This window comes from Diadema antillarum, unplaced genomic scaffold (genome assembly GCF_040938485.1).
Source record: "Diadema antillarum isolate AM-2024a unplaced genomic scaffold, OU_Dant_1.0 seq00001639_RagTag, whole genome shotgun sequence".
In the NCBI taxonomy this organism is placed as follows: domain Eukaryota; kingdom Metazoa; phylum Echinodermata; class Echinoidea; order Diadematoida; family Diadematidae; genus Diadema; species Diadema antillarum.
In genome coordinates this window covers 117,686-145,221 of record NW_027272345.1, presented here as the reverse complement: position 1 = coordinate 145,221, position 27,536 = coordinate 117,686, and the positions used below count along the sequence as shown (strand labels likewise).

The window sequence follows — 27,536 nt, the reverse complement described above, 5'->3', positions numbered from 1 at the left end:
TTTTCGAAATGATATTAGGCCTATTATCTAAGTGTATAAAGACGTTGTGTAGGTCTACCTCAAACTGAATCGCTACCAATGGTTCAGATTTCCAGTTGGAGTAAAACTGAGCAGCTGTTTTCTACATGGTGCTACTGAATCACATCTTTTTAACATTAAAAGATATATTTTATGAGCATTCCTTCCATGTAAACAAAGTGATAAAAAAAAAATCTGCATACGTCATGTAAACAAAAATCCACCTTGATCAAAGCGATAAAACTCAGTAATTCATGCTTGATTTCACAACATATTTACACATAAAATAAACCTCACTTCACCAAGGTCTTCATTAAAGCTAAAATCTCATAAAATATTATCCAGTTAAAGGGATTGTATAGTTTTAGTCGAGACCTAATTTCAGGTTTCTAACATTTTTTGGCAAGATAATGACAAAACTCTTCATGAAATATGAAAGAGCATGTAATTCCATGAGGAATTCAACGTTTATTTGAGGAAAATTGGTTTTGAAATGGCTCAGATATCCAAAACAGAGCGATTCTAAATAAATAAAGTGTGGGACCCACCTTTTATTACGACTGCTTTGTTTTACTTTGTTTTTGCATGTTTCAGTCATTCAAAACCTGATTTTCATCAGATGAACTTTGAATTCCTCTTAAAATGGTATGCTCTGTACTATTTAATAAGTGTTTTCTTGGTATCTCGCAAAAAAAGTTAAAAGCCCAATTCTCATCTCCACCAATACTGTACCATCCCTTTAAGCGAACGAAATTCGTACCATTTCTAAACATACCATCCTACTCCCAAATCTGATTTATTATACATGTGCAAAACAGCATGCGTGTGTTTGTTGCATTTACCAAACGGACATTCCTTATCCCTACTTAACCACACACACACACACAGACACAGACACACACGCACACGCACCCTCGTATACACACATAGATGCACAATGAAAGACAGTCAGAAGTGCAATCCGATCGACTAATCCATATTATCTATCTGTCTTTTCTTTTTTTCCTTTGGTCGAGCTGATCAATCGATGGCCGTCTTTATTATAGAGGAACGGGGGCGACCCTGAAACGCCTGCTAAGTCCTTTTATGAAGGAAAATGCCGCAGAGGGCGGTTGTTAGAGCGTGAATAAGAGTATGCTGTCCAAGAAACTCACACAACTGTGTCATCCGCTAATGTAGCCTACACAAGATGTCTTTGCATGCATACATATTAACATGTAATAATTTGAGGTTTGCGAAGTCATAAACATGAAAAGTAGGGGAATTGCAGACGAATGACAACAGTAGGTATAGTTTCACAAATGACAAAGCTGTCTAACAGTCAATTCAGTTCAAACTGTCCTTCATCATCTGCAACAGAACAAAGATATCAAGCAATGGTACAAAAGATAAATATTCCGTCAAAAAAAAAAATGGGGGGGGGGGGTAATCGAACATTTCATTAATGCACGTAACGAATTTTGGCTTCAACTAATATAGCTAAGCAGTTAGTTCCTGTAACCCACAACTCTTGTGTATTCTAATATACCAAAAGGAGTTGATTAATGTCGCCTTCTCTTCCACTACCTTCCCATTGGGAACGCGAACGTGAAATTCAAGACGCCCCCCCCCCCCCCCCTCCTCCCTGCTCAGACAGAATGAAAACCTAGCCTAGACGCGGTGTGGACTTGAGGAATTCGAATGAAGACCAAACGTACATTCCGCTCTCCGAAGTTGTTACTATATCACATGGATAGTTGAGCTCATTCATACATATTGATAAACCAGTTCGTAATGAGCTCATATGCACGTTGTTAAAAATTGATTTGATAGGCATTTTACTCTTTTTCAAAGCTACATAATGCGTGAGCTTGCCTAACGAAACAATTTATGGAGTTCTTGCAATGAATAAAGAATGAACTTGTGTAGACTATAGGATCCAGAATGGTCCGTCAATCAACTTGATCAACATAATTATTATTTTAGATACCAGGGAAGAATCCATTTAATTGTTGTTGTTGTTTTATTGAATGCATCAACATTTTTCAGTTAATATTGGCAAATACCAGGCTTGCCGTTAGCTGTGTGCGCCAGCAAGTACTATCTATACATTTTAAATGCTTTTCTCAGTGACTTTATAAAAGCAGATGTCTGTTGGTACAATTAATAACCATCATCTGCTCATGCGCAAACTGGCAGTAGTACGCCGACACCTGTAATCAAAAGGACGTATGTCACATGCACTAAAACGTGTGATTATGTAGCATGTGAGGACACATCGAAGAAGGTGTACAAAAAAGAAAGAAAAAGAAAACCACAACAACCACATTGGAATGTTATTGTCACGTCGTATTATACCTAGCTGCCAATGTCATTAGTTCTTTTTCTAGCAGTTAAGCTATAATAACCTCCAGTGTGGCTTTCGTCTCTTGAGCAACATAATTCTAATGTTATGTGGAGTGGCGTACTTGGGTAGTAGCGAGCTTTTGCAAGCACAACGCAGCCACTATTATAGTTGAGCGTGCCGTGTGCAAAATGTGCTTCTGCGCATGATCAAATCCGAGAAACGTCCCGTCTTAGGGGAAACGAGAACGGTTCTTAGCCAAAATACCGTTCGGTCCCGATGCTGGGCAGGATTGAGCCAGCCAGCCAGCCAGCCAATCGGAGATCTTGTCGCTACGCCTCCGTCCACACAGGAGAGCGAAGCTGCTTAGGACGTAAGTCCGAGTGCGGGGACTGTCGCAGCTGATTGCTTTCGGTCTTCCCGTCGTGTAGCGAAAGCTCCCTATGACACCCAGTGACGGGGAGTGAAAATAACTTCCGTCAGACCAAGGAGGTACTAGGCAACGTGTACCTCCTTGGTCAGACGTCAAAAATCCCAGACAACCTTCAACTATTGTGGAGGAGCATTGGACCAGGGAGGTGAGAGGACCACCTCCCTGATTGGACTGATTGAAGTAGGATGAATGATGTAATGATTGTGTCCTCCCGTTAAGGTAGCTTTGAATTCTATGAAATTTCTTATGGTGTACCCGACATGTACTCTCTTTATTCTTTTTAATGATAGTGAATTTTGCAGAGAGCATAAACTAGGTGGGGGAAGACACGCCGAGACTAGCACAGCGAGGCATCATGGTCTATTTAGGAAGCATCAAGGCCAACATTAATTTACTTGGAAAAGAAACGTTTTGCCAGCCGACCAGATACTACTGCTGTTTAAGACTCGATGCGATACTGTGCATATGAGATGTACCCTGAAAAAATAAAACCGGGGAAGTGTAAATATTCAAGTAACATCGACTCCTAGAATGGGTGTGTGTTTGAATGCCCTGATAATAAGCGGAAGGGGTAGGAAATGCAACAAATCTTGATATCACCAGCACCACCACCAGCATCTTAAATGTTTAGATGTAATTTTGGTGACCGGTGCGATGCGCGTAACGCTCTACTTCCCGAGACTATAATGAGATAAACAGGAGAGCAATTTCTACAGATTGACAATTTGCATTGTGACACTAAACAAGTTTATCGATGAAACTATAAATGCAGTAAAATGTAGAATAAACAATAAATGGGAATGAGGTTATTCGTGGTGTGTAGCCTTTTCCTAATTCAAATGCATGATGTCACCTGCCTATGTGAAGTGCGCTTGCTACAAAATCCTATAGTGCTATGGATACCAACAAAGCGACAGTCAAAAGAAAAAACGTCATGAAGTTAAAGGGATAGTATACAGTATTGGTGGAGATGGAAATTGGGCTTTAATTTTATTGCGAGATACCAAGCAAACACTTATGAAATAATACAGAGCATACCATTTTAAGAGGAATACAAAGTTTATTTGATGAAAATCGGGTTTGAAATAGCTGAAACATCCAAAAACCAAGTAAAACAAAACGATCGTAAAAAGAATGTGTTTGATGGGTCCCATACTTTATTAGGATCACTCTGTTTTGGAATTCTCAGGCGTCTCAAAATCAATTTTCATCAAGTAAACCTTGAATTCCTCATGGAATTATATGCTCTTTCATATTTCATAAGAGGTTTCTCACTATCTCACCAAATAAAAAAAACAACCCTGAAGTTAAGTCTCAACCAAAACTATACGATCTCTTTAAACTCCCGTCTGTGGTACGAGAGAATAATGATTTATGGTTTGCTTGTTGTTTGTTTTTGTTTTTCATCTTCTTTTTGTACTTGTGTAAATCTCTGTGTTTGGTTTTGGGTATGTGACTTTTTGTCCTCACGCATGCTTGACGTAATTTTATTGGCCCATCGCGTGTTTAGAAATACTGTCAACTATACTCTGTCCATTCATCTTGTCTTTTTGTTTCATGCCAATGGGTAAGGATTACGAGGAAGTTGTTGTACCTAATATCGCAGGGAGTGTTAAAAGATAATGACTAGTGGCATGCAGCCAAAATCAGTTAGCTTGTTTACTCCGCGCCAAGAAAGGATGATATTGAATATGTTTCTTCTCACTGAGTCTGCAACGCCTGAGAATAGATTTGTTTTGCACAAGAGAGCCTAATAAATAAACTCATCGATATGATCAGTGTGTACACAGGCAGATGATATCGTCATATTCTTTTTTTTTTATCTCTCTTTTTCCCTCTTTCGTTCTTTTGTGGGTCCGGTATGACCGTCGTTTTCGACTTGAGCGAACAAATCCATTTTTACCTTAGTTCAGATTCTGAACGTTTTTGATAGGATTTTCATTCTTTCTGAGATAGCGCACACAACGCCTGTTCATTCTTTGTCGCTTGGTGGCGATATCCCGAGAATTTACACGCTAGGTAAAAACAAATTCTCTTGGTATCTAGGGGCGGATCCAGAAATTCTGTAAAAGGGGAGCGCAAGTGATATTTCTGGTGCCACTTCCGGGTTTCATTTCATTGTTTTTCTTTTGTTTTTTTTAACGAAAAATAAAGGGGGGGGGGGGGGGTCCGCCGGTTGCGCCCCTCTGGATCCGCCACTGTATCCCCATCAAGCGGCAAAAAATGCACAGGTGTTGTGTGTGTGCTATGATATAAGGAGGATAAAAACCCAATCAAAAACGTTCAGAATCTGAACTATTTCTATGCGCGCAAACGAGTGCTTTCCTTGAATGGAGTGTGAAGGGAGTTAGCAGTGGTTCACAGAATATATTGCTTCATTTTGTAGAGGTTTGTGTGTACACACGAAAAAAAGACAACAACCACACACCTGTGACCAGGTTATTACAGACACGACAGCCTCTTTCGTAAGAATGTTTATTACCATGGAATCTTATATCTATAATACATATTATATTGTAGTTGTTCCGCGTATTGGCAGTACTAGAAATAGCAATAATAAAGTCACAACAGAGGAATGCAGGGAATGCATTAATAGCCAATCTTGATTTTAATGAATAATCCAAATTTTCGAAGATCCTTCCTCTTCATCAGGGATGACAGTGCGAATATTCACAATTGTGAAAATTAAAAAATTAATTTCATTAAAAATCAAGATTGGCCATTAATACATTCCCTGCATTACTCTGTTGTGACTTTATATATATATATATATATATATATATATATATATATATATATATATACATACATACAATATATATACAATATACATGTATTATATATATGTGTATTGTTAAACCTGAAAGCGAATCATATATATGATTCGCTTTTAACCCCTCCCTCCTAGATGAGGGGATGTATTACAAGAGATAAAGAGATTAGTACCTTATGAATCCATATTTACTTTGTTTTCACTTTAATAACCAATATTTTTTCTTTGGTCTTTTTGATTATCTCTCTGTCTATAAGTTTATGATTCTTAAGTCTCTCTCTCTCTCTCTCTCTCTCTCTCTCTCTCTGTCCCTCTTCATGAGACAATGATTCACCTTCAGCTTAGAGGAGCCAGATTTCTCTTGTTAAACCTGAAAGCAGTTAAAAAAGATCATTCTTTAGTGCTATTCCAGCCTAGATACGATGCCCAATAGTGTGACCTCCTTACAGGATACAATAGAGCATGACGATACTTAGAATGCGGGTGTAACAAAAAGTATATTTGCGAGACTTTGAAATCCCATAAGGAAAGTAAAGACACAAGGTCACCAGAAAAAGTGTTAATCTTCCCACACTCAGCCATCTTTTCAACTTTTCGTACTTCTTTTCAGTTGCAATCTGGCATAATCACTCATCAGAACGTCTTTGCTGTGCCTGATATAGCGCTAAGCTCTTCTGACAAGCGCCCCGTCACGAAAGCAAATTATACTCCTCATAATGTTTCTGCGCAACATGAATCCAGCGACTTTCACTATCGAAAGAGTGCGTCACGATGATTTTAAGAAACAGTAGCTCAATTTGGGACTCGCACCTGTTTGCGTTATATTCCCCGAGGCTAGGTGTGAGTTAAGAATATTGTAACGATGTTGACTTCCAGCTTTTGCTTGCATTAATGTTCCCTTCGCGTGCCTTTTGATATCTTCTGGCACCGGTTTGTCGACGCATAATCCTCTCACAATGTGTTAGGGGGTCCAAAAAACTTAGCCACTTGCAGCCTACGTTCAATTCCGCACAATGCTCCCGATGACCTTGATAAATGAAACATAACAAACACATCACAAAGACACTCGCATAGAGACGAACATAATGGCAGAGACTATGTTATTGTTTTTGATTTGATTTCTGATTAGATTCTGGCTCTACTTAAGAAAATTGAAGGACTTAAAAGTTTCATGCTTTCACGAAACATCGATAGTAGGAACAGCCACGTCCACATTCTGAAAGAATTGATAATATCCTCACATTCAAATCTCGTATTCAGCCTTGCAATATCAAAATAAACAAACAAGCAAAAATTGTAACTGTATTAATTTTTTTGTTTGCATAAAGTCGCTGTAAACACATACTACTTTCAACACCAAGGCAACTTACTGGTATCATAGTCTTGTCAATGAACAATGAAAGAAGCTGTAGAAGCTCAGCTTATCAACTCAGAAAATAATTTCGATTATTACTTGCACAGACCTAGTCTACTTCCTAGACTGTATTCAACATAACCAGCATTGGTGCAGAGGCAAACTGCAGTGTGGCTACCACGGACGTTGATGGCGTGTGAATTGCACAAAATGTGGACTACCGATTGGTGGTGGAGTGTGTGCGATCAGCGGTTTGGCGCGTTGAGAGTGGCGTTAAACATGCGTGGGCCGAAAATATGGGTGTGTTAGCGTGGTGAATGCGGACGATTAAAATCTGCCAGTAGATTATATCTGGACTATAGCACATTCCACGTGGATAGTCTGGTCTGATGTTGTTTATTTATGATAGTATTATCTCTTTCTGATTTACGTGTGCGGTTGCGCCAGATATTCGGTGAAAACGTGTGACAATCGATAATTCAACGATCATGTTCGATAGTGATGACTGATACTTTCACCAGTTTGATTGCTTATTTCGATTCCTCGATTTACTTCGTAAGTCAAGGTCAGTTTTGCACAGGGTTGGAGATTGCTAGTTTGATGGAACACTGAATGTGTTTTGTGTATGTACAACGATACTGAACAGTCCCTAACTTTGCTATTAAGTGTATGCCCACTGGCGTCCTCGAATGGAGCTGAGTTGGGGGGTAAAATAGGTTCAAATCGAGAGCTAATCCCAACAGGTCGAATACACCTTCAAAATTTCCTGATGTGGAAACGTAAATTTACACTGTGTGTCTATAATAACCATGATGCTTAATGCACGATGATCAATTATCGAATTAGAGCTCATGAATATTCAGTAAACGAGCATGTATAAACATAAGGATGATTGTTAATGACGGTAAATTTTACAATTTAAAAAAAAATGTTGTTTTGTTACCTTCTTGCATCTGTGATGCGTACTTGCACTCCCTTTTAAATCAAAGGGCGATTAGACTTTCATTAATGATTGTTCTCTTTTTGCATTCTATTTCTTCTTTAACACAGCTTGGACCTACACAGCAGGACCATACGGTATGTACAATAGTGTTCAGTTTTCCGAAACTTTTGCACGCTATTTTCTTTGACAAACAAGCCGTATAGCATACCTTTAATCAAAATGCATAATAATTATATTCCATTTTACGATACTGCCTTTATGCAAAAAAAATTTACCCCCTACAGCTTTGTGTATGTAAACGAGAGAGAGAGAGAGAGAGAAAAAATCATCAAATTTCTCCCTTGTATTTCAAGACATCCATGTATTTGCATTGATATGTTTTTGCATGTAAATGCACACAGCCAGAGTGGATTGTACAGTCTTAACATAAATATCCCGTTTGAATTTTAGCTGCCAGATCTGGGCCCTATTTTATTAAGAGTTATAATTGATTATATAGTTGATTTCCATTATAAGTCTATGGTAGCCAGTGTGGTAAGCAAATTTATAACTAATTATATCTTTTGACAAAAGGGGTCCTGGTCAATGAAAGATGTAAACTTTTGTTGTTCTTTCTTTTTAGTGCCCACCCGATGCACTGCTATTGTTGAACCCTGTCTGTAATCACGTATTGAGAAACTGGGCTATTAATTCAATCCTTCCCAGGTTGTAATGCACACAAACACATACACACATAATTTTTTTAATAGATTTATAATATAAGAGAAAGGCCTACAAAATTGAGGACATAGTATACTTCTTCATTTGGATTCGACTTTAGAGAACTGCAGATTTTATATTCACTCTGCCAGTTATCTATAACCATGACCAATTATAAAACAATGTATCGTTCATTCTTATTCCACGCAGGTCCCGACAACTGGGGCAAATTGAACGGGTCCATCTGCGACGGCCAGCGGCAGTCGCCGATCGACATCGTTACCTCCACCGTCATCAATCAGGATCTCGGCATTTTCCAGCTCGATGGCTACACGGACGTAAACCCCAATATGGACATTTCCAACGGCGGTCACGGAGGTATGCAGACAGGAGAAATAGGAAGATGAGGAGGAGGAGGAGGGGGGGGGGGAGAATGAAGAGGAAGAGAAGGAATAGGAGAAGGAGGAGAAGGAGAAGGAGGAGGAGGAGGTGGAGGGAAGAGAAAGGGGAAGAGTAGGAGGAGGAGGAGGAGGAGGGAGAGAGAAGGAGGAAGAGGAGGTGGAGGTGGAGGTGGAGATGGTGGTGGTGGAGGAGGAGGAGGAGGAGGAGGAGGAAAAGAGGAGGAGTGGAGGAAGATGAGGGGGTAAAGGAGAAGGAGGAGGGGAGAATGAAGAGGAAGAGAAGGAATAGGAGGAGGAGGAGGAGAAGGAGGAGGAGGGAGAGAGAAGGAGGAAGAGGAGGTGGAGGTAGAGGTGGTGGAGGAGGAGGAGAAGGAGATGGACGAAGAGGAGGAGGAGGAGAAGGGGGAGGAGAAGGGGGAGGAGGAAGAGGAGGAGGAGGAGGAGGAGGAAGAGGAGGAGGAGGAAGAGGAGGAGGAGGAGAAGGAGGAGGAGGGAGAGAGAAGGAGGAAGAGGAGGTGGAAGTGGAGGTAGAGGTGGTGGAGGAGGAGGAGGAGGATCGAGGAGGAGGAATAAGAAAGATGAGTAGGAGTAGGAGGAGGAAAAAGAAGGAGTGGAGGAAGATGAGGGGGTAAAGGAGGAGGAGGAAGACGGGGAGGAGGAAGAGAGAGGAGAGAACATGGAGAGGGTGACCATGGTGGTTAAGATAATGGTGATGGACGAAGAGAGAAAAAAAAAGACAAATAACCTCCTCCCTTGGCGGAGGTAATATATACAACAGAAGAATAGACCATGCAAGACCTTATAGGTTTAAAGGATCAATGAAGGGTACCAGAAGACAGAAGTCATGGTAAGAATAGGAGAAAATCATGAGCTCGCCTTTAACATTAAAAGAAAAACGGATTTCATCAAATCAAATTCAGTTGGTTACCACAAAATGTTATGACTTCCTTATTTCTTATCCGACTTTTGTCATTTTTTGACGTTCTGAAGGAATCTTTTTTTTTCTCGTTCTTTTAGAGTATATTAATTTTCATTCTTGTGGATTTCCTCTTAACCATTCAATGAGCACTGGGGTGGGGGTGGGGGATTCCTGCTCTCTCTGATAGCGGCGCGCTCGCTTTGCTGACTATTTGAACAGTCGCTGCTAAGCTGGCCTGCTAGACAATGCACACACTCGTGCACACATACCAGACTGCTGTTACACGCCTTTAATTTGAGCAGGCGCTTCCTTAATTTGCTATCATCATCGACAGTCATTACTTTGAGAGTCTGATTTTGAAGCCGTTTTACAAAAGTGAAGAATTTGAACATGTGTAGGACAGTGAGTGTCAATTTCTGATTCAGATTCCCTTTCTTTATGATTTCAGATTGTGCAAGCAGCGTACGCCGCAAAGCTCGCGAAGTGTGACAGTGAGTTGTTTGAGCGACGACATGCAGTTCGTCATCGTTACCAACAGTTCCCTATAATCGATTAAACCCAAATTTATGCTGGTGTTTAGATTGTAGCTACTTAGCATATCCTGTGATTTGGGCGTAGTTTGGTTGTATAGAATTTGAGATACAGGTGTATGTACATGGATACAAAAGTGAATACATAATTATAGTACTCTGATTCACGCACGTTTAGGCCGCTGTGAAAATATAAAGACCACTTATGACGTCATCAAGTCTTAGGGCAGTATTATATCTCTTATATCTATTATTTATCTGTTTTGCATCTAAGCTCTTCAAAAATACTGTTAAGCAAAGTCGATAGGCCGTAATATCATTCCTGAAGCTTGCGGAAGGATACTGCAATATCTTTTATTTCAGTTTTCTCATCTTTTTGTTTTCAATACCATCTGACGCCAGCCCCGTGTCATGTTTGTGAACACTGTAAAAACATCGGTGTTAGATTTAACACCACGGGTGTTAAATCTAACACCGATAAAACTTCAATAAAGGACCACACCCACAGGTGTAGAAAATGCACTGTGATGGTGTTGAAAAGTGTGCACCTGACACTTCGTGGTGTTAATTTGACACTGTACCTGGTGTTATTTTGACACTGTACTGGTGTTAATTAAAAAATGACACCACATGGTGTTGATTTGATATTTGTTGGTGTTAATATCAATGGTTTAACACCCGTCCAGCTTCAATAAGAGACCGCACCAGCTGGTGTTACTGTGGTGTAAATTTATTTTCACATTTTTTCAAAAATCTAGTATTTTAATGTAAAATTCTTGATCGTCTTGTTTAAATTAAAAATCAAAAGAAGTGCAGTTACTGAGAAACTCTTCAAAAAACAGTTAAAAATTTGGAAATGACACCCGGAGGTGTTAATTTAACACCATAAATGAGCACCGAAAATTTAACACCAGCTCGGTATTCACTATTTAACACCGGACCTTTTGCAGTGAACGTTGACAAACTTCTCCGTACCTGAATATTGATGTGTCGTAACCATGGCAATCTTCCGACCTGTTCTCCCACTCATATAGTTACGATCAGCCTGGGACCCGCCCACACCTACAATCTGTCGGGAGCCTCCCTGCCCTCCACGTACTCCGCGGCGCAGTTCCACTTCCACTGGGGGTTGGTGAACTCTCGGGGATCGGAACACACCCTGGACGGTAACTCCTATCCCGCCGAGGTAAGGGGATGTGCCTATAGCATCGTGCAGAATAAACCACCTAATCGTGACATACAAACAGACGGACAGACAGAAAGACAAGCATACAGGAAAATAGACGGACATATAGAAAGAGAGAAAGACAGACAGATGGACAGACAGACAGACAGTTAGAGACAAAGGCAGGCAGACAGACATACAGACAGACAGACATACACACATCCAAGCTGAGCGCGTGTCTACAAGCACATCACATTTCTATACAAATGTGTTGAATCCCAAACGAGTCATTTCTATGTCAATGTAGAGCGCATTACCTAATCGTAATTTCTCTCGACTGTCTTGAATGATACATGTACTTTGCATCTTTACATTCGCATCTTTTTTTTTCTTGTGAATACTTGTCTAATCAGTTATCAGTGCCTATTGTGAAAGGAATGTCTAAAACAAACGAACAAACAAACGACAAAAGAAAACAAAATCACAATGATGCATGTCGACATACATTTTCAATTTGGTTAGGGGGTTAGAAACGCTTCTCTGAAACTCCGAAAATAGTGCGATCTCAATCGCGTTAGAGCCAGAAACGAGGTTTCTGTGGAGATGAAAGTCGTTTTGAAACGCGTTTATACACGACCTATACCCACGCCAACTTCATGATATCTGCTCCTCGGGTCAAACTGCGCAGTGGAATTGCGCAGTGACAAGTTTCTGCTTCCTTGGCCAACTAATGCCACAATCATTAATGTTTTTGTAAATTATTTCGTCACGTGTACACAGTTTTCTTGATTCGTCTGTCAATCTCATCATTTTTTCAATGTTTTTGAGGTCTCATGCATTCAACATGGTGACATCGTTGCGTATTTCACTACATGTGCTGTATCAGTATGAACTAAGTGAACCAAGATTACACAGCCAGACAACATTGTTGGATACTATTAGCTGTCACAATTTTCCTTTTAGTTTGCATTGCCAGTAGACCCCATTTATAAGTTCTACCTCGTAACGGGTCCTGCATTGATCATTGTATCATGCAGGGTGCAGTGTAGTTGATTGTGATGAATTCTGTTTTGATTTGATTTGCTTTGATATGCTTTGATTTGATTTCGATTCGATAGCTCCACATGGTCCACTACGACCCGCAGTACGGCGACCTGGTGGCCGCTCTGACATCGGGCAACTTCGATGCCGTGACTGTGCTCGGCTTCTTCATTGAGGTGAGTTGACGAAAACTTATAATGTAGCATGTCATTATTATCGTCATCTTCTCGGCTTATTGATGACCTTGAACCGGATAAAGCACAAAAGATCTCAGGTTACGCAAGAATGCGTGACAATATCATGTTCGCTTGCACAGTGGGAAAGATGGATATCAAAATAAACATGCCACTTATTATCACACAGACACGGAAGTTATACACGAGTTAACAGTTGGAGATACCTCTTTGCATACACCTCAGTACCTAGCGTATGATATAGATTATATATCATTAATATCATTCTTTTTATCTTCCTCTTTCCTTCCCTCTGACATTCTTTCTGAATTATCAATCAATTGTTAAGGGGATGGTATAGTTTTGGTTGAAGTGGGGGATTCAGATTTTAACTTTTTTTGCAAGATAATTAGAAGTCATTCTCATAAGAAAATTTAAGATTAACGAGCATACAATTCTAGAGGAATTTAAAGTTCATTTAATGAAAATGGGTTTGAAATGGCTGAGATATCCAAAAACCAAAAAGATAGGTCCCAATTTTTCTCAGGACCCCTTTGCTGTTTGATATCTCAGGCATCTAAATACCAATTTTCATCAAATAAACTTTGAATTCCCCATAGAATTGTGTGCTCTTTCATATTTCATAGGAGATTTCTCATTATCTCACAAAAAAGTTGGAAACCTGAAGCCCCCACACAACTAAAACTATGTCATCCCTTTAACACATTGGTTACCACCATCAATCAACCGATGCAATCGCTGGCTCAACAAAAGTGGAAGAAACACATCCTCGCGAAAGAAAAAGTGGCCAAACACCAGAATGATAATAAAAAAAGTGTCATACGCACGGAGATTTATATGACGTCGGTTTGAGTAAAATAAGCACAGAATGATTATACACATGCCTGGGCACTGCGGGACGTTTTAGGCAAACTTTCAATGTCAGATTCTCATTCGCAAACTTTGTGTTTGTTGTGTGCAAATCAATCGTATCTATTGTAGTTTTTGGGTCATAAATCGAACAACTAACAAAATGGCAAATGAACCGTGACCTGTCTTTTAGGAAGGGCAACCTTGAATGTGACCACGATGTTTCACTTCATATTCTGACACCTTCGTATATCACCTCCCCCCCCCCCCTATCACACACACACACACACACACACACACACACACACACACACACACACACACACACACACACACACACACACACACACACACACTTCCACAAAAGAGGGAACACTGCAGGTTGTGCTTGTTTGATGTCTGGACTTATACAATAGCCGCGTAGAGTCATGATAGTTTGCAGCCCAGCACATTCGGACCGTGACTATAGCTCATCAGTGGAAACTCGATATAGAGTGATCTGATAGAACAAAATACATGATATAAGAAACTATTTTCTCCGGTCCCCATGAATTTATTTCCTTTGTTTTGTATTGCTTATTGACTACTGATTTAACAAAATATTATCTGATGTAAAGAACAAATTGTCTTGGTCCAAGGATCTCCTTATAGCCCCTAGAGTTTCCACAGTATGATACTGTATTTAAAAGGAAAAGGAACCTGACCTTATTGTAAGACTATTCAATACAACTCATACATTTATTCAGTAATAAAATACAGTACAGTAAAGTTCAGTAAGTGCAGTATAATGCTTACAGATTTAGTTAATGTGAAGGTATTACAACATCAACTTGCTCGTTTGAAAAAAAAAATGAGGTGAAATTTCACATTGTCAAATCTTCCTTATTATCCTATCTTTGTCATTTTTGGGACGTTTTGCAGAGGTCTTTTTATTCTCTCTCTCTCTTTCTTTGAGAGTTTATTTATTAATGGGGTGGATACACTGCAAAAAGTCCGGTGTTAAATAGTGAACACCGAGCTGGTGTTAAATTTTCGGTGCTCATTTATGGTGTTAAATTAACACCTCCTGGTGTCATTTCCAAATATAAAACTGTTTTTTGAAGAGTTTCTTAGTAGCTGCACTTCTTGTTTATTTTTAATTTAAACAAGACGATCAAGAATTTTACATTAAAATACTAGATTTTTGAAAAAAAATGTGAAAATAAATTTAAACCACAGTAACACCAGCTGGTGTGGTCTCTTATTGAAGCTGGACGGGTGTTAAACCATTGATATTAACACCAACAAATATCAAATCAATGTGGTGTCATTTTTGAATTAACACCAGTACAGTGTCAAAATAACACCAGGTACAGTGTCAAATTAACACCACGAAGTGTCAGGTGAACACTTTTCAACACCATCACAGTGCATTTTCTACACCTTTGGGTGTGGTCCTTTATTGAAGTGTGATCGGTGTTAGGTTTAACACCCATGGTGTTAAATCTAACACCGATGATATAACAGTGTATCCTCTTGAATAATTGAATCACGTACGTATTGTGGTTTATGCATTAAATTTACGCTTTAACAAAATGTAACCTGTTGTCTTGAGACAGCTCGGAAACGAGACCAACACGGCCTTCGAGAATTTCATGGCTTACTTCGGGAATGTGTCCATGGCGGGACAGAGCCTCGGGACAGGGAACCTGCCGTCTTTCAACCTCCGATCAATCATGCCCTTTGATCTCACCGGCTTCTGGCGCTACAACGGCTCCCTCACCGTGCCCAACTGCTACGAGACCGTCATCTGGAACGTCTTCCACTCTCCCATCGTGATCTCAACATCTCAGGTGAGTTCAAGAGATATTGGTGGAGATAAGGATTAATTGGGCTTATAACTTTTTTGCGAGATACCAAAAAACCCCTCATGGAATAACACAGATCATACCATTCCAAGAGGAATTCAATGTTTGTCAGATGAAAAATAAGTTTTGGAATGCCGGGCTGAGACATTAAAAAACACAGTAAAAGCAAAGTGATCACGATAAAAGATGGGTCCCACCTTTAATTTGCGTTGTTCTGTTTTGCATATCTCAGCCATTTCAAAACCAATTTTCATCACATAAACGTTGAATTCCTCGTGGAATTACATTCTCATTTTTCATATGAGATTTCTCATTATCTGACCACAAAATGGTCAGTCCCGTCCATCGCCCTTTCCTAAATGATGCTAAAAATCTAGGAATGGGCGACCTACTTACTTGGGGACAAACGAAATTACGACTGTTATTATGATGACCTTAATATTTTGCAAAAATAGTTTAACACTTTCTTTTCGTCACTATCAATGTGCTCAAAGTTGCAGGATGAGAGAAGAGACAGACAGACAGACACGCACGCACACACACACACACACACACACACACACACACACTCGTGCAAACAAACAAACATACAACCAAACAAACAGACAAACAAATTGAAATCATCAAAGACATTGAAAGACATTTACCTCTTTGGCAGTGGATGTGTAATCATTTCTTCATTTAACGACCCGTGACAACCCCTTGTGCAGTCCATTATAAACATCAGAGAGCCCTGTGTAATTTTAGGTGATAGATTTCCATTGATTACCTTTTTTTTTTTTTTAAAGTAGCAGAGTCTGGACTTGATAGGAACTATAAATGAATCACGGCAGTGAAATACAAGCTTAATATATATATGTATATATATATATATATATATATATATATATATATATATATATATCATACTTTATTTCCTTTGCAAATTAAAGCATGTGATGAATATTCCTAGGATACTACCTGCCCACAGGCAGGTAAGTACAAGGAAAGAAATACAGTGGACCTGGTCCATCACACCTGTCCACAATTGACAGTTACAAATCATACAAACGCAAACCACAATTTTGTATGTTGTTAATTACTGATATCATTCATCAAAAAATGCGCATTTACAACTGACTTGAAATGGTACATAATTTGGACGACAGGAAACACGTTTGGTGAGAAATAAGGATGGAGCGAAGTCTACATTGACCATGAGTATTGACTAAATACGGGTGGCTACTCGCAGTTAAGATCGAGTGAATGCGTGTACATTTTGTTGATCGGCCAGACAGGATTTGAGTTATCTGGATACTAGAAGAGTAGATGGTTTGATAAAAAAGTGACGGCGTGGAATGCGAATGGATGTAAATTATTTAGTGTACTCAAGTAGGAGGATGCCCGCTTCGAGTCGATCTTCAGTTGTCAATAAGAGTTTTTCTCTGCAGGATATCTGCATAGTTTGAGAGCTGCTGGTGCCTGCTCCGCTCCAAGGAGGAGAAGTAGTAAAACTCCCTGAATAGTCGTGTGCTATACGCCTTGTTGATGTTGATACGTGCTTAAACTGCTTGATTGATTAATCACGCTGTGGCTTACGAGTGTTTGAGCGTTATTCTCTCTTTCTGTTTTTGCTCGCAGCTGGAAAGGTTCCGAGAACTCTACAGCGATCAGCCGGGACCAAACAACACGTTCATACGGACCTTCGACAACCACCGCCCCGTCAACCCCATCTACGGTCGCACCGTGCTGCACAGCGAACCCGGCATCGACACCGTCACTACCGAAGGGCCCACAGAGCCAGCGGGTGACTTCGCTACAGCCCTTTCACCTATGATGGCGCTGTTCCTCACGCTCTGCGCTGTCGCGACAATTTTGTCTGGCCTGTAAAGACGCCGTTCTAGAATTGGCAGGGTCTGTCGGAATGCAAAGATGTATTCACAACAATGGGGGCTGCATTAGGAAAAGTTTGTTAAACATATGGCTCCTAATTGTTAAGAACAAAAGGGTTGTCTGGTGATGATAAGTTATATTTCTATCAACCGACAAGTCTACTTTTTCGGGAAATCATCTTCCTAAATGACTTTGAACCAGTCATATAAGATCTTGACCTTTATAATTCAGCACTCTTAAAGATAATGATATTGACTATTGGAAAGGGGGAAAAAGAGTGTTAGATGCTTATATATATTATTTGTATATATCATGTATACTTGCATTCTTCAATGGGATAGTATCGTTGAATGTCAGTTGACTTCGTCGCGTCAAATTCGATCTTCCAAACTTGTGTGATATCGTGTTGATTTTTTTTTTATATTTTGTTTTGTAGAGAAAGGAAATCAGTGATACTACAAGAGGAATCATCTTGAAAACAATATTCTTCTACAAGAAAGTTATGAAATGATGCATACTAAGGCAATTGGAAGTTTAATCTTTAATTTCCCACAGCCAACTGACACTTTAAGAATAAGAAAGGTTCTTTTCCTTGGATTATAGATTTCTCCTTTTCAGTCATTCCATTAAAAAAAAAATGACTCAATATTTTCTCTTAAAAAAAAACAACAACAACCGTAAACGTGACACCAGTACTGCAAATCGTTAATGTATCACTGTGGATTAGGCTGTTAGGGTGTTTGTATATGTTGACGTTTACTTTGGCACCGCGTAAGAGAGTTTATGAAATTGTAATTTCAGATGAGGTCGTATTGTTTGACCGTATAAGCAGTTTCACTGCACTGAGTTTTCGTACCACTGAAGCAATTTGCAACTATCCATTTGTTTTATGTGACGAGACATGGTGTCGTCCTTACTGCGATGAATCATTGTACACGTATTCAATGGACAAGTTTGTTGGACCGCACGAGGAATCGAGGGGATCAGATCTATTTGCGTGCGTACTCCGTCTCGGGACCTTGGTGGCATCCAAATACACATGCAAAAGGAGCAGATTATAAATTGACAAAGGGAAAAACAGAAAAAAACAACAACATCAAAGTGGTTAAATATACCTACTTGATGATCAGTTTAGTCGAACACTGACAACATGTAAGGTGTCGTTAGTAAGTAATGCGCAAACATCACCCAATGAACTTTTATTGAGATATCGCTGGGAGTTACGAAAATTGTGCCTATAAAGAATCGCCCAAATTACCCACCCCTGAGGTGATTATACTTCGGGAAACACAATTTGAACTTTTAAACTTTAAACAGTAATCAAAGTTTGTTGTGTTGTTTGTCCTTCTAATACAATTTGTATATATAAAATATACATTATAAAACATTGTATGTTTGTCTGTTCTCATTGACATTCCCTCCTTTCGAAACTTTGATCTCAATATAACTGAGTGTAAATTTCGAAAATGATTTGTACAGAGTGTCAATTGATGTATTTTTGTCTGCTTCTATTATACAGTGTATGTACTCAGGTTTTATAATGTCTTAAAGGGATCGTACAGTTTTGGTTGAGACCTAATTTCGGGTTTCTACCATTTTTTTTTTGTGTGTGTGTGAAATAATGAGAAACCTCTTGTGAAATATGAAAGAGCATGTAATTCTATGAGGAATTTAACGTTTATTTGATGAAAATAGGTTTTGAAATGGCTGAGATATCCAAAAAAGAGCGATTCTAATAAAGTGTGGAACCCACACTTTATTACGATCGCTTTGTTTTACTTTGTTTTTGGATGTTTCAGTCATTCCAAACCCGATTTTCATCACATAAACTTTGAATTCCTCTTAAAATGGTATGCTCTGTACTATATCAAAAGTGTTTTCTTAGTATCTCTCAAAAAGTTAAAAGCACAATTCCCATCTCCACCAATACTGTACCATCCCTTTAACTGTGTAGAAGCGAAAAAGAAGAAATGTGTACTCAATGCAAAAATGTTTTGATGTTTTTCATGCTACGGATGACCGGAATTGCGTCATCCACAATATCTTGTCAGTACTGTTAGTATCGTATGCGTTATTGGTTTTATAGACTTGAGAGTATTCAACGCACAAACAGCCCTTTTTTGTAGAAGAGGATACTAGTATTCCTTTGGTTATACATCTTCGACATTCGTCTGAACACTGACTATGGAATTTTGAATTTAAGGACTTCATTACGCTTATCAGTTACGAGTGACAAAACATATTAGGTAGTTTTAACTAGATCCTTTCATTCATTAAGAAGACATGATAAAGGCTTTCGGCGCTTTTCAAACGTCTAGAAAAATATGTTAAGCATGTCTTTTCTAATCCCCGGCGCCTGCAACTCCGTGTAACCTGGTCATGTATTATGATATGCACTGTCCTCTAAACCTGACATCAAAGGCACAACTTTTCTTTAGTTATACGAATCCGATAATGCATTAGAAAAAGAAAATTTCACCAATTTGATTAAAACAGAGAAGAAGCTTCAAACAGGCGATCGCTGCGTACTGCAGGTATATAGAGGACGAGCGTCATTAGGGATAATAATGCTATCGTTAACTAAAGAAAATTAGGGCGAGATGAACAAACAATCAAACAAGCAAACAAACAAACAAACATGAAGCCATGACTATTCTTGCTTATCATAACGATTCCACCGTGCCACTGCAATTCATGCTACCATGCTGCTGTGCACACATCGGCCTATGTTTGTTTCTTTGTTTGTCTGTTTTTGAAGGGACGCGGAGTGAGTGAGGCAAACACTGCTTCTCAGTATCTGCTTCTCTCTCTTTTGATTGGCTGTTTGGCTTTTTTTATCCTCTATTTTCATTATCAATCATCCCCAAAATGTCAAAGTTCAAATTCATCGCAGTTGATGATTATTATTATATATCAATACAAAATACACCTACAGCGCTTCACCAAGCAAATAAAAAAAGAAAGTTATTTATTGTTATTGCTTGGGGAATATATTCCGTTTTTAAATGCTATCTATGTATGTATGCCTGATAATGTAAAATGATGGACAACTGGGAGGAACAAGATTAGAAATGGAGTTTGCCGCCAAAATAGACCAATGAAAGAATTGAGTAAACCTCCTGGCCCCATAATTTCTACAGGTTGTTGATGATATTGACAGAATTAACATCAATTGCATCAGCAATGAGTATCAAACACATGCAGTGGCTAATACGGGTCATAGTGGTGACGCAACATTTTACTCGGGAACCATTGACAACATACGAAACCCTTTCTGCGCCGGGGACTTAAGATATTTTGGATAATACATCATCATCGCTGTGGGGTTTTCTGGGCCAATCGGCACTGACTCAGAGCAGATGTAGGGTTAACCAGTGTTACCTCGGGGAATTTTAGGTTGGGCCGTCGAAAGATTCTTTGGTATTACATGTATCAGAGTCTTTCAGGTAGCGGGAAAATTCGCAGTATGAATCCTGGGGCGCCCCCTACTAGCCAGCATTGGCCAAAGAACATTGACGTACAATCATCCTACACGTCACTGTACAATGTACATAGTAAGCCAGTTCGTAATAGCTCATGTGCACGTTATATACATATGACCTGCCTGGTATTTTTCTCAGTTGCTTCGGCTATTTACCCTTTTCTTCTTTGCGTTTACCCGGCGTGACAATTTATGAAATTCATATTATAGACAAAGAATGAACTGGCATAGCGTGTAGCGAGAAGGGTTCTCCAGTAGCACTGCAGAAAGTATCAATTTTCATTGTTTTGCACCGAATGCATTGACTAACTTTTGTTTGGTGAATATTGCCGAATACCAGGCTTGCTTTCATGTTGAAGGATTTCATGAATTATCATTACATCACAGATGCTTATCTCAGTGAATTGAAAAAAGCAACATGCCTGTTAGTGTAAAATGATCTTCATCATTCTGTTTATGCGCAATGTTGAACTACGAACTGGCTTATTATCAAATATGTTATATAATAATATTTTTGTTTGAGTGTGTGTAAAAGTACTTATAATCATATCCGTCAGGGCTAAGAATTTGTTTGCCTTCTATAAGAATGATATCGTATTTGTGTCGTTATTTACGCCCTGTCTGTTGAATAAATTGTTTGGAGATTATAAAAAAAAAAAACAACGACCAATGTTATGAAATTCTTTTTTGATTTTGTCTACTTCGAGATTTGAACAGGAGCCATCTGCGTGTAGATGACAGTTGAAATTGTATGTTAAATGAAAGTTGTAAGATATTAACTATATATATATTAAATATTACATACAAAATACATACATACAGAGGTGTGAATGTGTGTGTGTGTGTGTGTGTGTGTGTGTGTGTGTGTGTGTTGTGTGTTGTGCTTGTTTGCAAGATGACCACACCATTTTGTCTCTGAATTTCACGACACAGTTTTATCAAACCCTCGCAAAACTTATTTGTGAAAGGGATCATTATTTTAGTTTTGGTTGAGACCTAACTTCAGGTATATAAAGATTTTGAGATAATGAAAAATATCATGAAATATAAAGGGCATGTAATTTTAAGAGGAATTCAGCGTTTTTTCGATGAAAGTTGATATTGAAATGATATGATGAGATATCCAAAATAGAGTGATCCTAACGTTGCGACCCACCTTTCATAACGATCGCTTTGTTTTACTTTGGTTTTGGATGTCTCAGCAATTTCAAAACCGATTTTCGTAAAATAAACTCTGAATTCCTCTTAGAATGGTATCCTTCCGTATAACCATTTCATTGATGGTTTCTTGGTATCTCGCAAATATGAAACCCCAGTCCTCACTTCCACCAATACTATATCATCCCTTTAATTGGGGAAAAAACCTAAATGAAAAGTCTCGCTTCATGAGATGTGCCAAAGGTGACAAAGGGGAGGGAAGATTCCACTCTCTGGTACAACGGATATCAAGGACGAGGGGACAAGATGCAAACTTCATACGTGGAGTGTACTCGATCCGAGGAGCAGAACAAATACACATAAATAACAGGGCCGGCGCAGTGTTTTCAAAAGTGTGGCGGCCCACTTCCGGGTTTCATGAGCTAACAAGCAAAAAAAAAAAAAAGAAAAAAAAAAGAAAGAAAGAAAGGCTCAACCTTACCGCCGCCATACTACAAGATCCCTATCTATTTCTATTTTAGTGCCACTTACATTCTTCCGGGTGAAAAAAAGTGTGGGGGCACAAAGTGATGACACCTTATGTATTCCTTTGTATGGTGCACAAAAAGTGTGGGGGCCCGAGCCCCAACGGCCCCACGGCTGCGTCGGCCATGAATAATGTGTTCTGTTGTCTTTTCATTCCATCTGTAAACATGTAATCTTGAATAATTGTTGATAATTCGTTCACAGGTATAAGTGTAAATAAAAATTCTGGCTTTAAAAAAAAAAGTGATGAGAAATAATCAGAGTAAGTGTAAATGCTTCTATGTTTCCTGCTAAAATCTTTGTAAGTATAGGAAAAAGAATAGAAAAGTCTCGCTTCATAAGAGATGTAAAGTGACAATAAGGAGGAAAAAATCCCACTCTAGACTACCAGTGATATCAAGGTCGAAGTGGGCGGGAAGTACAAAGACTACCCCCACACCCTCCGAACAGAGAAGACACCTATACGTTATTTTCTATTCTCCTATTCCATTCATTCCATCTCTATATCTGAAAATCGATTCGTTCTTTTTTATCCGTCAACCGTACACTCGGTACTTGACAGTATAAGGCCCGGTCATACCGCCCGAACTTTGCTGGAGCGTTCCTTGAACGGTAGGAAGAGGGGGCCGAATTTTGACAACGCTCGTCACCGCGCACAAAATGGGGAAAAATCTAAAACACGGGCGTTGTCTTTAATAGCGGTGCATCGCTGAAGCCAGCGTTGCTTTAGCGTTGGTTTAACGGTAGCGAGCGGTAGCGAGAGTTGGTTTAGCGGTGACGCGAGCGTTGCTAGAGCGGCGTTCTGCGCGTGCGGGAGTTGGCTCGGCGGGGGTTTAAAGTTGGTTTAGCGGCATACCGCTTTTGACTACGGAGCTGAACGGATCGCTTTGATAGAAGTTCTGATAGATTTTTGATAGAAGTCGATAGTTGAAGTTCATCATGCCATGTGGACAAAAGCAGAGGAAGGCTGGAGAAGGAAAGGCAAATGCCTCTAAGAAGATTCTGCTGCTGGACTAGTGCACCAATCATAGCAAGTCTCTCAGCATCCATGGTAGTACAGTTTTACTGTAACTTTGAGCAAAGTCGATATAAATGAGGTCTGCACTCAACGGCAGCTCGATTCCAAATGGGCTCCTGGTCCATTTCTCCCCGTATTCATAGCCAAATTCTGGTCCCGCTCCGACACCGCCATACCAACGCCAAACCAAAGTTCATCACCGCAATGGATCGCTGCTTCAACGCCCGACACCGTTCCAGCAATCCCGTGTCCGCTCGTAAAACGCTTACAACCGCTCCACCAAAGTTTGTGCAACGTTTAATCACCGCTCGGGCAAAGCTGGCGAAGCAGCGGTGGTCCAGCGTTCAGGATTTCTGCGTTGGCCTAGCGGACCCAAGCGTCCACGAACTTGGGTCTAGCGGTGCCAAACTTTGACTGGGCGTTGTTGGAGCGATGGTGAACTTTGCCGGAGCGGAAAATTGGCCGCTCCTCACTGCTCGCAATATTTTGTACAGCTCAAAACTTTCGGAGCGGTAGGAGGGACCATCAGCGGGGGCCGAGCGTTTTCGGCATTGCCTTAACGGAGGCCAACTTCTGTTAAACGGTGATAAACGGTTACGAGCGGTGATGAATTTTTTTTTCATCGCTCCAGGAACGCCCAAGCAAAGCTCTGGTGGTGTGACCGGGCCTTCACCCTGTGCGTCATCCAAACTGTACATTGTCATAACGTCATGTAGACGTTTGATTTTGATTTGATAATATGCAAAAGGGCCACTGCCCGACCATCACTACAACAACACTTTGTTTGCTATTTAGGCCTCGCTCAGGAAGAAAACAAAAGACAAAAGGGGAAAGTCATTTTTAAATGTTCCACAAAAAAAAAATCGACGGAAGAATGTCATGATTTAGAATGAATTGATAATAAACTCTGATAAATCCGCGACATGTAGAACGTAGGGAGAAAATCGGCGGTCATCTGTAGGTCGAAATAATTCGTCTGGGTTGGTGTTTTTCTGCGTCTTGCGGGTGGTGCTCACCCTGTGCTTGGGATTTGGCGAGCACAATTGAGCTCAAAGTGCTTTCACGGCGAAAAGCATGCCGTTTTCCTTTAATGGCCCTTTATTTGAAATACACAATACGAAATACACAACCTGCCATAATAATGCCATAATAACAAAGCCATATTTGATTTCACCAATATGGCTGCCCATTAGGCGACATGCAGTCAAAAATCGGGGGAAAAATGATGTATAGTGACATTTGGCAGTGTGCGCCCACTTTAGTGCTTCTAGAAGAATTTGAAACAAACGCTCATGTATACCCTAATTATACTTGACTGATTATTCTGGTTCGCGCACTTGACTGACCGACCAGGTAATCCTTTCTACAGACACGAGCCACCTATATACTCTGACAGTGATACAATTGTTATGAATGAGGGTCTAGGACAATTACCCCCTGGGCAATTTCCCCTGACCCTTCCCCTGGCCCTAGTCCTAATCCTAATCCTGAACCTAAACCTAACCCTAACCCAAACTCCTAACCCTAAACCTAAACCTAACCCTAATATTTACTCTAACCTTACCACTAAGACGATGAATGAATGTCTCAATGGACCGTTTATGTCCATGACCTTTGCTCCTCTCCACACAGTCCACTACCGTCACTGACTTGGGTCTAGTTAACACAGGATGTCGTGGTCGCACGCTGTGTGTAATCGCACATTCGACAAGCGTGAAATGCGAGTTTAGGATCCATCTATGATATCATGTATAATTTATATGGCGTGATATCAGCCACAGTGGCCGACCATTAATGTTGCAGTAGAAGACTGGTCGGGAAAGAAGGTGCAGGGATATGCTGTGAATGATCTATGCATAAGTCATGCGAACTGGTCGCAGAATTGGCGCCTGGTAATAGTGTAGCCATGGTGATGAATGGAATGTGGATACACTGACTCGATGTGTATAGAATTATATATCAATATTGCAATATTCTGAAATCTACCGCAGGACATTATTGGATAGCTCGTAATGATGATCTGGTAAAGCTGTGGATAACATGAAATGGAGAAAGAAAGAGAAAAAAAGAGGGGAGTTAAAGAAAAAAAAAATCAACAAATATGATGTGATCTCATGCACTGTTCGTTGTGTCTAGTTTCTTAAAGCCGATGAACCTCCACGAATCTACCCAAGTAGGTGCTACCACCTCCATGCACTACCCGATCAGAGCTGTTCGTTTGCCGAGAGCTCTGGCGCTGGGTCTGTTAGCACAGACGTTTGCTTTGGAGCTAGGTGGATCTCATACCGGCATCGGGGTTATCTGTTTTATTGCTCCCCTGGTGTGTTTGCGTTTGAGGGAATACGACTCGATTACTATAAACAGCACTGATATAACTAGGCTAAACTAAGCAAAGATATTAACCTTAGGAGTCTGGAGGTAGCATAAATCATTTGAGCTCATGAGAGAAAACAGGCACAAAAAGAAAATGAAAGAAAGAGAACTGAGAAAACCCCACGAAGAGAATGGTGAGTCAATGGAGTCAAAGGTCAGCAATACCTAAATCTCACAATGTTAGTGCTATGTATGTAAAGTTTTCATTAGAGGGAGAATTAAGGGCATAACCAGGAGGGTGCCAGGTAAAAATGGCAGAGGTAAAAATGGCAGGGGTAAAAATGTCAGGGGTAAAAATGTCAGAGGTAAAAATGTCAGGGGTAAAAATGTCAGGGGTAAAAATGGCAGAGGTAATAATGGCAGGGGTAAAAATGGCAGGGTAAAAATGGCAGAGGTAAAAATGGCAGGGGTAAAAATGGCAGAGGTAAAAATGGCAGAGGTAAAAATGGCAGAGGTAAAAATGGCAGAGGCAAAAATGGCAGAGGTAATAATGTCAGAGGTAATAATGGCAGAGGTAATAATGGCAGAGGTAAAAAAGTCAGAGGTAAAAATGTCAAGAGTTAATATCAGAGGTAAAAATGTCAGAAGTAATGAGAGCGATTTCGTCAGAGGTAAACGTATAAAGAGGTTTTGAATAATAACCTAGCCAGAGCAAACTGTATCTATCGAATTATCAAATCCAAACTGCAGATCTGAAGAATATTTACGGAAGTATGTTTTTTTTTTTAATAGATCACTCTCATTATTCTGAGTTTGATTCAAGTGCAGTGGCGTAATCTGTCTTTTCAGAGGAATATCAAACCAGCTAAGAGCCTAGTAGGCCTATGGGAAATTATTATTATTATTATTATTATTACTACTACTACTACTACTACTACTACTACTAATAATAATATTATTATTATTATTATTATTATTATTATTATTATTATTATTATTATTATCATCATCATCATTAATATTAATTATTTATCATTGTAAGGGAGGTTCCAACAATGCTGCAAACCCCTTAAACAGTATAATCCTACGTTGTTTCGCCCAATGAAGTTATCACACACGTACACACACACACACACACACACACACACACACACACGCAGGAACCCACTTTTGGTATAAACATATACTTCTATACGCAGATATACTTACTCTCACATACACACTCTTACACAAACGAATTCCGCTCACGTCCAGGCTAGTATATTGTCATTATTTTCCATTTTTTAACTGTTTAGTGTAAAGAAGTGAAGGAGACATAGTCGAAGCAAACCGCTAATTTTTCACCTGTTCTATGTTATTTTCTCACATTCAGGTTTCGTAGGAGCCTATAATCTCACAAGGCCTGATCATGACATAACTTGTAGAAGCAAACATACAAAACGCAAAAAAAAAAACAAACTACAGCAGATGTAACGGCAGACATAAGTAAGCTCTTGCAAAATATTTTATTACATTGTTCAAGTATCACATGGCGCAAAAACAAATATCTCGAAGTTTAATTAACACTTTGTGGTCACTTTACAAACTTATGCCTATTAAAACTGGAGACGAACATTAGCAATAGACTGTTCTAGTGAGAGTAAAAACCGATAGTTTGCCATGGGATTTCTTTCAATTATT

At 39.6% G+C, this 27,536-nt stretch overlaps 1 protein-coding gene across 1 annotated transcript in view; it reads left to right on the top strand.

Moving 5' to 3' along the window:
* LOC139711309 (carbonic anhydrase 1-like) overlaps nt 1–23,957 on the top strand; it is a 70,183-nt gene extending 46,226 nt beyond the window's left edge. Inside the window, exons 2-8 of the mRNA XM_071623212.1 lie at nt 7,952–7,978; nt 8,754–8,921; nt 11,428–11,579; nt 12,677–12,775; nt 15,241–15,474; nt 17,110–17,354; nt 23,687–23,957. Of these exons, the coding sequence (XP_071479313.1) occupies nt 7,952–7,978; nt 8,754–8,921; nt 11,428–11,579; nt 12,677–12,775; nt 15,241–15,474; nt 17,110–17,354; nt 23,687–23,957 (1,196 nt within the window). The remainder of the gene's footprint in view (nt 1–7,951; nt 7,979–8,753; nt 8,922–11,427; nt 11,580–12,676; nt 12,776–15,240; nt 15,475–17,109; nt 17,355–23,686) is intronic.
* Nucleotides 23,958–27,536: the final 3,579 nt, after the last annotated feature.